Below are 13476 nucleotides of genomic sequence, written 5' to 3'. Positions count from 1 at the left end.
GTCAGAGACGATCGCTCATCTGTTGCTGCTGTTTGTGTCGGTCATCTTCTAGACCTTCATCAGTGGTCACAGGACGCTGCCCATGGGGCGCTGTTGGCTGGATATTTTTTGCTGATGGACTATTCTCAGTCCAGCAGTGACAGGGATGTGTTTAAAAACTCCAGCAGCGCTGCTGTGTCCGATCCACTCATACCAGCACAACACACACTAACACACCACCACCATGTCAGTGTCACTGCAGTGCTGAGAATGATCCACCACCCAAATAATACCTGCTCTGTGGTGGTCCTGTGGTGGTCCTGACCATTAAAGAACAGGGTGAAAGCAGGTTAAAAAGGTATGTAGAGAAACAGATGGACTACAGTCAGTATGTTTATTGTTTAATGCACGCTTAATGTTCAAATCTGAGTGGCGCTATGAGCCAGTCAGGTGATCACACAGCCATGATTTGCTAGGTTTTGGTTGGAGGGAAAGCTCCATCCAAATAAAGGAGGGTTGCACCAGGAAGGGCATTCGGCGACCCCAAAACACAGAAACAGCTGAAAGAAACAAACACACAAAAATCTTAGTTTAAAAGGAAAGGTATCTAAGTAGTTGAGGATGTTTTAAAAACAACAGTTTTGAGGATCTCATTGATTTGTGAGGTTGAGCTGAGGTTGCTATTTAAAGAGACGGCGGTAACAACAGTAACAAAAAAAACATTTTCCTTCAAGAAGCAAACACATACTGCTCAGTCATATATCGTCACCACTGAAAAGCAGAAAACTGAGACAGTGAGCAAGTGTGAGGAAAAAGACAGACAGAACAGGAGAATGGATTCTTTCTTCCTTGTTGCAGCTGTCATTGTAATCGGGCATGGCACATAGCCCCCCCCCCCCCAGCTGACCTTGCTGATGGTTCAGACCCCAAAGCAAAGATAGCAGCTTATTTACGCCCTTATTCTCGCCTCTCTTCTGGCCTTGAGTGAGAGTGATTGTCTGGAACAGTGCTGTCCATACTTTTACTGCCAGAAACGTAACCCACAGCAAACCCAGTGTCAATAAAATTAAGTCTGAGTTAAGCTGAATGAATCGACCCGATGTCCTTTGGTCTCCTTTTGTGAGTAAATGTTATTACGGGTCAGGAAATGACTGAGGGCATTTTTCAGATAGACGGCGCTTGACCATCTAATGTACGGGTCTGACTGTGTGCAGTGACCTTAAAAAAGAGACGAAACAAAAAATACATTCACTTAACAAACAGCTTCTTTGCCAAGTGCTGCACATTGGGTAATATAGACGTGTAACGATAATTACATTTACATTGTACATGGTAAAATATTCTATACCATCAAAATATCAATTTGTGTCAATTATAAGGCAACATTAGTCCCATTTTAGCTTGAACATAGACCGATTTAATTGTTTTAACATGCTGGTTGCATGATCCTTCTGTCAGTCTTGGTGAGTGGCATCTCAGTGATTAAGGAACTGGACTAGTAATCAGAAGGTTGCTGGTTTAGGCCCCGCAACCAAGTCGTCAAGTTTATTTATATAGTGCTTTTTACAATAGACATTGTCTCAAAGCAACTTTACAGAATCCAGGACCAACAGATACAGAAACAAAAACCCCTGTTGAGCAAGCCGAGGGCGACAGTGGCGAGGAAGAACTCCCTTAAAATTACAGGAGGAAACCTTGAGAGGAACCAGACTCAGCAGGGACCCATCTTTATGGGTGGCCTGGAGAATAATTTGAATAAATAGGATTTACATAAATCATACAAACACAAAAAAAAAAAACCTCAAAATTAAAATGAACTAAAAGTTATAACTAGCAAAATAATTTGAGTTATTATTCAGTCCAGTCTGTGATAAAGTCTGTAGTAAGTTCTTGACATTCTTGGTGCAAGCACGCCAGGTTTCCATCACATCTGGCAGGAGCAGCATTGTTGGCACGGCAGTCTCAACTTTATTTCTTAACCTCGGGTGGGTAAACAGGTTTCCATCAGAACCACCTCGGGGTAAAACAACAATAAAATGTAGTTAAAAATGTAAAATGTGAAAGTCAGGTTTTTTTAACGCAATACTGAGACAGCGTTTCCATCAGTTTTCGCTTACTAAGCTAACACAGTTAGCCTCATGCAATTCAAACCAATGGGATGGGGTGGCACAACGCGCTAGCATAACATCTTCCTCCGTGTACCGAAAACGGCTAAATTTGCTGACAAGCCCGAATTTACATATAAATGACACTTGTGCAAGTTTATACAAATAAAAAATCAATGATAATTTATTTACGTTTAAAAAGAACGTTAGTTGCTCCGCATTCATCTTTTTGTGAGAAAAGTTGTGCCACACTGAATGCTGGGATTGCCTTCACCGCTACGGCAGCATCAGATGCTCCCTCGTTATTCTGTCGAAATACCATTCAGATTTAAGGTGCCTTAATAGGCAGCATTTTAAGCATCTAAGAATTCGAACAGCCGCCTTCTCGGGAGCATGCGTAGGATGACGTAAAATGCTGTCTATGTAGAGAGCTCACTAGGTTTTCGAACAGACCCATTGTCTTCACAGGCGTACTGTGTTCATGCTTTAGCTACTTAATGCTAGCCCACTACCTCTGGGATCCAGGGTTCAAATCCCCAGCTGTGCTATCAGCTGGTCGGTCGTTTACATACAGGCATGATTGGCTATGTTTGGGATTTAACATGAAATCAGACTCCATACTTATGCAAACTAGTTTTATTGTTTGTGATTTTCATGGTTCTGCACTTCAGCATGTCAATAATGTAAATACATAAAGTTCAGATTAGAAACTCCAAATGCGGCTGAACACAGAGCTGGCACTGCACACTGAGGATGGGTCAACATTTTATCAGCATTTAACATTTTATACTGTAGCTGTGCTCTGAACTGGAATCAAGATTTAGCTGTTGAGTATGAATTGTTTTTAACTGACAGTGTTAATCAAACAAGGACTCGTTTATCTGTTAAGCGGTTAATCACTGGCGTCCTTACCTAAGAGACATGACCAGTGCATCATGTCGTCTCACTGCAGTGCAGTGCTGCAGCTGCGTCATCTCTGATCTGTAGCTGCACTGGCGTTTCACTTCATCATGCTCTGCCTGTTAATCTGGCTTTGTACTTAGCCCGCTCACCTCCAGCAGTTTCAGGTCCCATCCATCACTGCTGTTACATGAGCAGGGTGCTCTTATTCACAGGGTGCTAAATCTGTCAGCACCCCTGCATACCTCCTCAGCCTGACAGGACGAGAGCACAGCGGCAGGGTTGGGTGTGCTTCTGAAAGCAGCTGCAGGGGGAAAAAAACGGGCAACATTGTTCAGAGTTAAAAAAAAAACATGTGCTTTACTTTACACCAGCTGATTATTAAGTTATTACAATGTATAAAAAATACCTACGTTCCCACTAGTCTCCAGAGCGGATTTTCAGTGAACACTGAGATCTGAGGTAAATTATCCACAATTGTGCATTTGGGTGTTTTTAGGGTGCGTTCAGAATTATTGGCAGTGCTGTTTTTATTCATTAATCATACTGATTTGGCATAGTGATTTTTGATTAAATGATCTGCCTTAATACGTAATGAATCCTGCATGAGAAACCTACAAGCAGGTTTAAGATTTCACTCTTTCACTTTTTATCCAGCATTCCTTTTTGAGGATATTAGCACACATGCAGCTGTGAGCCTCTAATCAAAATGCACGTCTCCTACGGGTGCATGTAAACCTTTTATATTAAGGCTGCTTTCACATGCTGAAGGTTTGCACTTCGTTCACAGCAAGACTTGGCGCTGATTGACACTTGATGCTGCATTTAAGCCTTTCGCATGTTACTCAGCAAAGCTGCTTTCTGTTGGCTGGTCCTCTGAGTGCCAGGTTTGAAAACAATCCACAGTATTGACTGACTGTCTCCGATTTATTCACATGCAGTTTTGTATGACATGTATTTTAGTTAAAACAAAATGCTTAAGCACCAAGGTGGCGCAGCGGGATGTTCCTCTAGCACACCAGCACCAAGATTCTGAACTGCTCGGTTTGAAAGTTGCCGTTGCCACTGGTCGGCTGGGCACCATCTAGCGGGCATAATTGGCAGTGCCTGCAGGGAGGGTGACCGGAAAATGTGGGCGGGGTATTCAAATGCTGTGTAAGGACCCTAATTGGTGGAAAAAGGTGCCTGTGCAGAGTACATGGGTGGAAAACGGTTCCGTTAAGGGCTGCGCACGGGTTGGAGGAGGCGTGAGCAGCAATATACCCTCCTCAACTGCACAAAAAACAGGGATCCCCACCAGCATATATATATTTATTAAATTAACTATGTATATATACGTGTATATATATATATATATTATGATGACGAACAGCGATAAGCCTAAATGCATGAGATGAAATCCTCAGTAAAATCTGTTCTCCTCGTTTCATAAGTCACTCTTTTATGTGTTATTGTTCTTCTGGAATATTAAAAATGTGTGATGCTTCATAAATGTATGCTGTAGTAAATAATTTATTATGTTCGTTTTTGTTTTTTAGATATGTGCAGAGAGTAACATCTACCGTTTCTCCACGTCACTCTACTTGATTGGATTTTATCTGGGGAGGCGTAGTCCTTCCCCAACGAAACATGTTCCTAGCAGGCAGAGGACGAAACCAGCGTGTGGAGCCTCTGCTTGCTCCTCTCTCATCGGGATGCACCATCCCTTACATTTTTTGCCTGTGTCCCCTTTCCCCTTTACATCGGCTCTGATACCACACTGTGCACCATGAACGTCTACAGAGACCCTGGTCCCCTCTCTCAACCCCTTCCTCCAGTCCACCTCCATCTTTACAATGGCCACGTCTCTCCGGCTGAGCCTGGGTTATCCAGGGTCTCTGTGCCCAAGATGGGGGTTCGGGCTCGCATCGCTGACTGGCCGCCGAGAAGAGAGCGGTCAAGGGAATCGCTACTGGAAAATGGACAAGGTGTGACATCAGAGAGTAATGAGGAAGGGCTTAACCAAGTGGGAGTGACAAGGGTGCAAACGCTAGGACAAAGCAAAGATGCAGAGTTTCGGGACAGCCGTCCTTATAGAAATAAACCAGGTTCCCCTTCACGTGTCCGAGTCCCGGGATTCGCTCCACTGCGACAGCGTTCCAGCAGTGAAATCACTCTAAGTGAACAAGATGAGACCGAAATGGAAGGTCGTCTTTTCCGGGTGTATGGCAGCACCTCGTCAATCAACGTTCGATCAGTGCCTGAAGAAAGCTTTTTTGACATGCTTAGCCAGTTCCAGAAGGAGATGCCAGATCAACGCAGCGCTGCCCCTGCCAGGCTCGGAGAGCTACTGCGTGTGGAAAACTCCAACACAAACCCCTCACCTGCCCCCTCTTTATCTCGCTCGGAAGATCGCCCAGAGAGTCGTGCGCAAAAGAAAAGCGGCGGCACCGAATCAGCGCTCGGTTCCTCATCCCTCTTCCGGAAGCTTCGCAACACCAATCGCACCGACAACGAATCCTCACGCGCAGACTCTGACTCCGACGTGACGCTCAAACCGTGGCTCTGTGTCCACAGCTTTGCGCACTATGATGCTCAAAGCCTCCTTTTCGACCTGCTTGAAGCAGATGCCCAGCGCAGCTATGCCTCCCAGAGACACAACACAGCCACTGGGGCATCCTCAGCATCCATTGCATCTTCAGACGCCGTCTCGTTTGCCGTGTCCCGTGCTCTGGCTCTGGGTGGAGCCGAGCCCACCTTTTCTAGTATGGACGATCTGAGCTTGGTCGTACTGGGACCTAGCTCTGGCATTGAAGAACCAGCAGATTTAGCAAATCTGAACTCTGGTTCTCAGCTTCTGCTGAGCTGCCCCAACTTTTTGAATGAGACTGGAAGTTACGGCGAGCGCAATGTGAGCTTTCTTGGGCAGGTCAAGCCACGCATATGGTCCACTAATGCCAGTGTGTCCGTACTGGAGGTGAGTCCTGAAGAGCAGGCCTCGCGCATGGACAGACTGGAGCATCACTGCATAGAGCATGTGGACTTAGGAGCCCGATACTACAGGGAATACTTCCATGGGAAAGGTACGGTTTCGGCTTTATCACTTGTTCTGTCATGGTCATCATTCCAATTTTCATCCTTAATTTACATATGATTCCTTTTGGCTGCTCCTTTTAGGGGTCGCCAGTGTATCAATCAAATACACATTAGATTTGGCACACTTTTTACCCCATTGTCCATCCTATTACAACCCTTCTGTTTATTTGGGCTTTTGTCTGGGATTAAGGCTGCATTCATATGTGTTCCTCCAATAGCTAGGTTCCTGTAACACCATTTCCTCTTTTCTGTTTGTGAGGCCAGCCCAGGATACAAACCCCATAACTTAGACCCTGCTGTTACTAGCGGTGTGGCTTCTACAATTAAACCCCACCAGCTCACTACCCTCAATCTACACATAACTACCCATAATGATGAAGTGCAAGCATGTTTTTCAAAAATGCATTCAAACCTATAAACTGAACACCATTATTTATGAAAGTATTCAGACCTTTTTGCTTTTGTAAGACTCCAAACTGTGGTCAGGTGTGTCCTGTTTGCTTCAGCGATCTCTGAGATGTGTCTAGAGCCCAATCAAAGTCCACCCGTTGCAACTTAAATTAAATGGACATAGTTTAAAGGCTTCACTTTCTCATTTTGGGTGATTAAGTAAAGATTGATGGAAAAATGGCAATAAAATCCACAACTCCACTGTAAATCCACTATATGTATATAAAGCAGCATGATCTTCTAATTGCATTCACAATCATAGTTCTAGCTAATTTAGACCTACATCTGCCTTCCAAATGTTAATCCATCTTGGCCTTGCTTCTCTAAATGCCAATCTTGTAAACTTCTCTAACCACATGCTTCAAAAATAACTTAATTGTCACCTTTCACGCACATTTGCTACAGCTTGGCTTGTACTGGTGTTCTCTGTAGGTCTTAGTCCCAGTTTATCAGGCAGATGGTGCACAGGAGCTTAGTCTCACAAGTCAAAATTTCTAACCAGATTAGGGTTGGGACATGTCAAATTTATTTGTATAGCACTTTTTACAATGGACATTACAGAATCCGGGAACAACAGACCAAAAAGCCCTGTTGAGCAAGCCGAGGGCGACAGTGGCAAGGAAAAACTCCCTTAAAATTACAGGAAGAAATCTTGAGAGGAACCAGACTCAGCCTTCTTGGGTGGCCTGGAGGATAATTTAAATAAATAGGATTCACACAAATGATACAAACACAAAATTAAATTTAACTAAAAGTTATAACTGGCAGCCGCTCAGGTTGGGATTTCGCACCAGAGCTGGGATATCGAATACATCGTATCGTATCGAATCTCAGCTCTGCCATCCGGCTGGGCTGAGCGGCCACATGAACAACGATTGGCCTGTTGTTCATATAGGGGTGGGGTATTAAGTCGGATAGGGACTCCTCGTAACTGATGCACTACGACCTCTGCTGGCTGATTGATGGCGCCTGCACAGAGGCGGGGAAAGAGTGCCGATCAGGGTTTGTCTCTCCGTACACAAGGCTGATTCACATATATGCACTCGCCTAGTGTGGGTGACAAAATGCATACGGCTGCTGCCCGGGTTTTTTTCTAATATAGTGAGGTTTGTGTGTTGCACTTTATTGAAGTTTTTCATTTTAACAAATGTCTGTCTCATGTCTGTTGGTTTATAAGAAAATATCCCGTTTCACTTGGTCAGCTTTTTATTTATTTAATGCTACAAAGCTGCACATGCTCAGTAAAATCAATTAATTTTACTGTAATTAGGGCTGTCGCGGTGACAGAATTTCCTCTTGCGGTATTCAGCCTGTCTGAATATCGCGGTATGCGGTTATATCGCCATTTTTTTGTTGTTTTTGAAAATTACTTAATTTATCTGGATTTTAGAGCTATATAAACAAGCTTTATTGTTAGGCTATGATTCGGTATATTATTGCTTTATAATGACAAAGATGAGACAGCTTTAAGACCAATGAAATGCGTGTTTATTGTTAAATACAGAACAGAGCAGGGATGCGCGTCTTTTCCCTATTAAAAAAAGGTTTAAATTAGCTTCTAGCCTAGGCTAGATATACAGTGTGAAACAAAAAAAAAGTGTTTAGGCTAAATATTTTAAATGCACATCTAATCAAAATATGGTAAAAAAATAGAATAAAGAATAAAGTCTGTAAGAGTTTAAACCTGCGTTATCATGCGCGCTAGAAGAACCAACATGTTCACCTGATGTGGTTTGAGAGGATCTGAGTGGGGTAGCGATGTTCCCCTCGGTACTAAAACTCTCTCTGATGGTGCTCGTTGCATTAATACACTAGATGTACTGAACCTGCATGCGACTTTAGAGATCAGAGAAAGTCTAGCCTGGTTATCGCGCCACTATTAACCATCTATTTAGTAGATATAATTAACATAATATATACTACATTTCAAGTTATTATTCGTTTCAATACATTTTTATTCAACGAAAAAATGCATTTAAATCATTCCAGCAAGCCAGCAAGAGAATATTTGCAGGCTGCAATGCCATATTAACCGTCATTAAGTGTTTTAGTTCACCAAGGCTGTTTGAATATAGTCTAAATTACAAGTATTTATTGAGTGTGAACTCAATTTAATCATTAATAAACTTGCCTATAATTCCTGTTGCGATTGTTTACATTTTAAAACACAAAGCCTGACACTCAGCAGCAACGCATGAGAACAGGTTGCGGGAAAATGTCGCTCCTAGCTCATTTTCATTATGAATTTATTTAACATTTATTACGCACGAATGTAAGCGTATAAAACAAGATGGACCTGCAACAATAAAAAAAAGGAGAAGAAAGAAAGAAAAAACGTGAATATCGCGGTGTTGCGGTTGTCCAGCATGCCCTGCGGTTGGCTGGTCTATACCACGATATTTCAAAATTGCGGTTAGCGCGACAGCCCTAACTGTAATTTATCATTAGTCGATTAAATGTCTTTGTGCGTGCGTGCGAGTGTGTGTGTGCGTGTGTGTAAGTTTATCTGCAGTACATATTACCATGTTGCCTGGTGCACATGACACTAGTGTAAGCGGACGGTGTCCTTTGTGTCCTCGAGCCTAATGAGTTCTTCCCCTGTAGACTTACTCAGCTCACTCAGTCTCCCTTCCATAAAATATCAGAGCTCAGACCCTGACTGAAACTTAACATGAAAAATGTCCAGCCAATGACATTCAGAACTAATTTGTAATGCCACAGTGGTCTGAACCTATTTGCTAGAGTGACTATGCTTTCTGTGTGTGTGTGGGTGTGTGTGTGGGTTTGGACTCATTGAAGGTCACTCTATCTGAATGCTTTTGGGTTGAATGCTTTGTCAACAGTGTTGCATTTCTCAGGAATGCTTTTAACGTCTGCAGGAAGGCCATTTTAACCAGGCCGGACATAAACTCGTGCTCGACTGAACATGTCCTTCTTATTTGTACTCGTGCTAATTTTGCTGGTGGATTTGGTCTTCTAAGTTAAATGTGTGTGGATTATAAAGTCAAGTCAATTTTATTTGTATAGTGCTTTTTACAACAGACATTGTCTCAAAGCAACTTTACAGAATCCAGGACCTACAGACCAAAAACCCCTGTTGAGCAAGCCGACAGTGGCAAGGAAAAACTCCCTTAAAATTACAGCAAGAAACCTTGAGAGGAACCAGACTCAGCAGGGACCCCCTTCCTCCTTGGGTGGGAGTAAATAGGATTTGCAATTTGAATAAATAGGATTTACACCAATCATATATACACAAAATAAATTTAACTAAAAGTTATAACTAGCAAAAATATTTGGAGTTATTCATTATTTGTCTGTGATAAAGTCCGTAGTGAATTCTTGACATTTTTGGTGCAAACAAGTTAGGTGTCCGTCACATCTAGCAGGAGCAGCATTGATGGCACAGCAGTCTTGACGTGCAGTCTTTAACCTCTAACCCGAGTAAAACAATAGAAAATGTAGGTAAAATGTGAAATTGTTAAGAGTAAAATGTCAGTTTTACAGAGAGTAGCTTTAGACTCCAGAACCCCTAATTATTACAACAACTAAAAGAGAGAGCGAGCAGGTAACAAAGTCATGAAGGCTTTCACAGAACATCAGTGCCCACGTCCCCCACCGTCATCAAACCTGAGTGATCGGACAAGTGAGGCAGAACGTCAGCAACCCATCATCCCTGTTGGGATGCCCGGGCTGGGCAGCTCCGGTCCTAGAGGTCAGAAATGTGGATTATTTTTTTATTGAACACATCGATGGACATTGTTACACTTATACCATGACCTACCAAGGTTAAACTGGAGAGTCCAATTGAATCCAGAAAGTGGCTGAAGGGTTTTTAATTATTCTATTTCTGCACCGCAGAATCTATTTTCCACTTACCCAGTTATATTTCCTCTAATGCTGCAGACCCCTCAGATGTGTGTGTGCAGCCCCTTCGTCCTGCCCATACTAAGACAAAGCCAACTGTGTCTATGTAGGCACCCGGTCTGTGGTGTTAAAATCAGTTAATCATTAGCAAAAAATTTCTTGGCTGTGGTAGAGGATTGTAATAATGTCTTTTTATTTAATAAAAACACGGTGGCTCGGTGGGTAGCACTGTCACCTCACAGCAAGAAGGTCCTGGGTTTGCATGTTCTCCCCTGTTTCCTCCCACAGTCCAAAAACATGCAGTTAGGTTAGCTGGAGACACTGAATTACCCTATAGGTGAATGGGTGTGTGTGCGCGTGCCCTGCTATGGACTGGCGCCCCGTCCAGAGTGTTACTATGTGCCTTGCGCCCATTGAAAAGCTTAGATAGGCTCCAGCACCCCCCGCGACCCTAATTGGATAAGCGGTTAAGAAAGTGAGTGGGTGAGTATTTAATAAAATTACATATGGCGCTCCGGTGGCACATTACGCTAGCCCACTACCACTTGGATCCAGGGATACATTCAGAATCATCAGCGTATGAGTGTTTACATACAAACTTCACTTACTGTGCCTGGGTGGTGGGGGATGGCCGAGGCCCAGCGATGGATTGGTTTCCTGTCCTGGGTATGTTTTAATAGATGGAATAGAATAGAATAGAATGCCTTTATTTTTGTACGCAGGTACACATGAAATGCTTTTTCTTAATATCTTTGATGTTTGGAAGCTGGGGTCAGAGTGCAGGGGCAGCTATTGTACGGCTGGCTGGATGGATTTCAAATACCAGTATGGCACCTGTAAATGGAATGGAATTACTCTAGCAGCTCATGGAAAATTGATGCTGTCTAAATAGGTTTTGAACTGAATTCATGTACTGGATCTAAAATCACATTTCATGTTATATGTAACTGCTGGAATACCTCATCGTCCTTAATATGTCTCAAATTAAATAGTGGACAGGATATAATATATACTTAGCTTTACCATGGAATTCTCCTGGCACCTGTTAGAGGACGAAGTGTGTCTAAAAATATGGTCATATACTGTATGTTTTCATCTCAGCCTTTCTGCCCTGTCTTTTTGTGTAGTTTCCTTCCCCTTCTTGTTTCATCTCTTTTAGGTCTTGCTTTACCGTTCATAACCTCTCTCTGTCTGTCCACAGAGCACTGGAACTACTTCGGAACGGATGAGAAATTGGGTCCCGTGGCTCTTAGTATCCGCAGAGAAAAACTGGACGATACCAAAGATCTGAAGGAGCAATACCAGTACCGCATCATCTTCCGTACCAGTGAGGTGGGTGTTACAGTGGGGGTGTGTGTGTACAGCTGGGAAACTCTGAGTGATGGGCAGGTTGTGTTCTGTCTGTCTTGCATCGAGTGCTGGGTTCTATCCTAAGTTAGAACCACATTTACACACATGCTCTTCATCTTTGTTTAGATACACATTCACTAAGCACTTTATTAGGTACACCTATCTAGCACGGACATTCGTTGATTATTTTATAAGCTACACCAACCGTACAGATGAATTAATGGGTATACAATTACTGTCTGTAGGCCTTCATTGGACCATCAGATGTTATGTGGGTGCTGCCATGTCCAAAAACTCAGGAAGGTCAAGGTTTTGAGTTGTGGAAAAGAAGATGGGGGAGCATTTTAGATTTTTTTAAGCATAAGCGACAACCAGAGGTCAAACGATTCAAGCTGTTTTTTTAACCTGCTTTATTTCATTTCTAAAATACCGTTCAAAAATGGTAACAGGCCACAGATGCCCCGTGGGCCGTAGTTTGGACATCCCTGTTGTACTGGTTTGAGTGTATCAAGTGCAGCAGTGTTGTTGGGATTTGTAAACACTTCCAATCAAAAATATAAAGCAAACAGCATTCTGTTATTACAAAATGTCCAATGAGCGCCAGGTGGCGCAGGGGGGATATTCCGCTAGCACACCAGCACCGAGTTTCTGAACTCCTCGGTTCGAAACTCGGTGTTGCCACCGGTCGGCTGGGCGCCATCTGGCGGGCTTAGTTGGCAGTGCCTGCAGCAGAGACCAATTGGCCACCGTATCTGTGGGTGGGGACCGGGCTATGTGTGGGTGGGTAGCTCTTCATACGCTGTTTAAAGACCCTGATTGGCGGAGGAGACGCCTGTGCAGAATGCAGGGGCGAGAAGAGGAGGGCTGTGTGCAGCGACAAGCTTTCCTTGGATGCAATCTGGTATCTCTCAGCAGCGGAAGACAAAATTGAGTGCGCTAAATCAGGAGGAAAATGGAGAGAAAATGCATAAAAAAATGTCCAGTTATAAAAGACTAGATGAAGATTATCACACATTGTGCATTGAAAAATAAAAATAGTTTCTGTCTATCTACATCCTGTACTAACAGGCTCTATGCCGCTAGTAAAGAGGACAGTCCGTTTAAACATTATTTTAAATCCCAACAACATAGCCGACCAGATTTACTCATACTAGAATATACAAACTTAAGCCTCGAGTATGGGGACACCAAGCAGCCCCACACTCATGCAGTCTAGTCTGCTTGTCTCCTCAGTGGGCTTTGAGTGGATTAATCTTCTTGTGTGAGGCTGAAACTGTGCGTGCTCACTGGGACTCCATTAAATAAAGCAAAAAGCTTTCACTGGAACATTGCTCGGGACCTTCCCTAATGTCCTAGCATAGGCTTTTACACCAAGGCGAAGGAAAATCCACACGTTGAGGAGTACTACTGTGTGCTCACGTGTCTGTGTTCAAAAGAAGATCTCATTGTGTAGACCGAGTAAATTTGATGTGTCCAGACAGCCATGTAATCCGGCTAAACCCAGCAGAGCAGCGGCCATACCAGTGCAGCTCAGCACTTTTATACACGCACACACTTACACACACACACAGTATTACTTGCACGATCAGATTAATTTCTCTATAGACTAAGTCTAATTTGTACATATCAAACAGAGACAGTTTCAGTACTTCTGTAGAAAAATGGTTTAAGTACAACATAATGACTTACATATAACCTACATAGTGCATTTAATATAGATTCCTTCTGTATTCACCTTTCATTTACATTTGAG

At 43.1% G+C, this 13476-nt stretch overlaps 1 protein-coding gene across 1 annotated transcript in view; it reads left to right on the top strand.

Annotated features, from left to right (window-relative positions):
• The first annotated feature begins 4752 nt into the window (after positions 1 to 4752).
• Positions 4753 to 13476, top strand: part of sipa1l3 (signal-induced proliferation-associated 1 like 3) — a 41061-nt gene continuing 32337 nt past the window's right edge. Inside the window, exons 1-2 of the mRNA XM_063004422.1 lie at positions 4753 to 6046; positions 11575 to 11705. Of these exons, the coding sequence (XP_062860492.1) occupies positions 4753 to 6046; positions 11575 to 11705 (1425 nt within the window). The remainder of the gene's footprint in view (positions 6047 to 11574; positions 11706 to 13476) is intronic.

The sequence above is a fragment of the Trichomycterus rosablanca genome, chromosome 11 (genome assembly GCF_030014385.1).
Source record: "Trichomycterus rosablanca isolate fTriRos1 chromosome 11, fTriRos1.hap1, whole genome shotgun sequence".
Classification (NCBI taxonomy): Eukaryota; Metazoa; Chordata; class Actinopteri; order Siluriformes; family Trichomycteridae; genus Trichomycterus; species Trichomycterus rosablanca.
The sequence above is the reverse complement of the archived record's forward strand: the minus strand, read 5'-3'. Positions and strand labels throughout refer to the sequence as shown.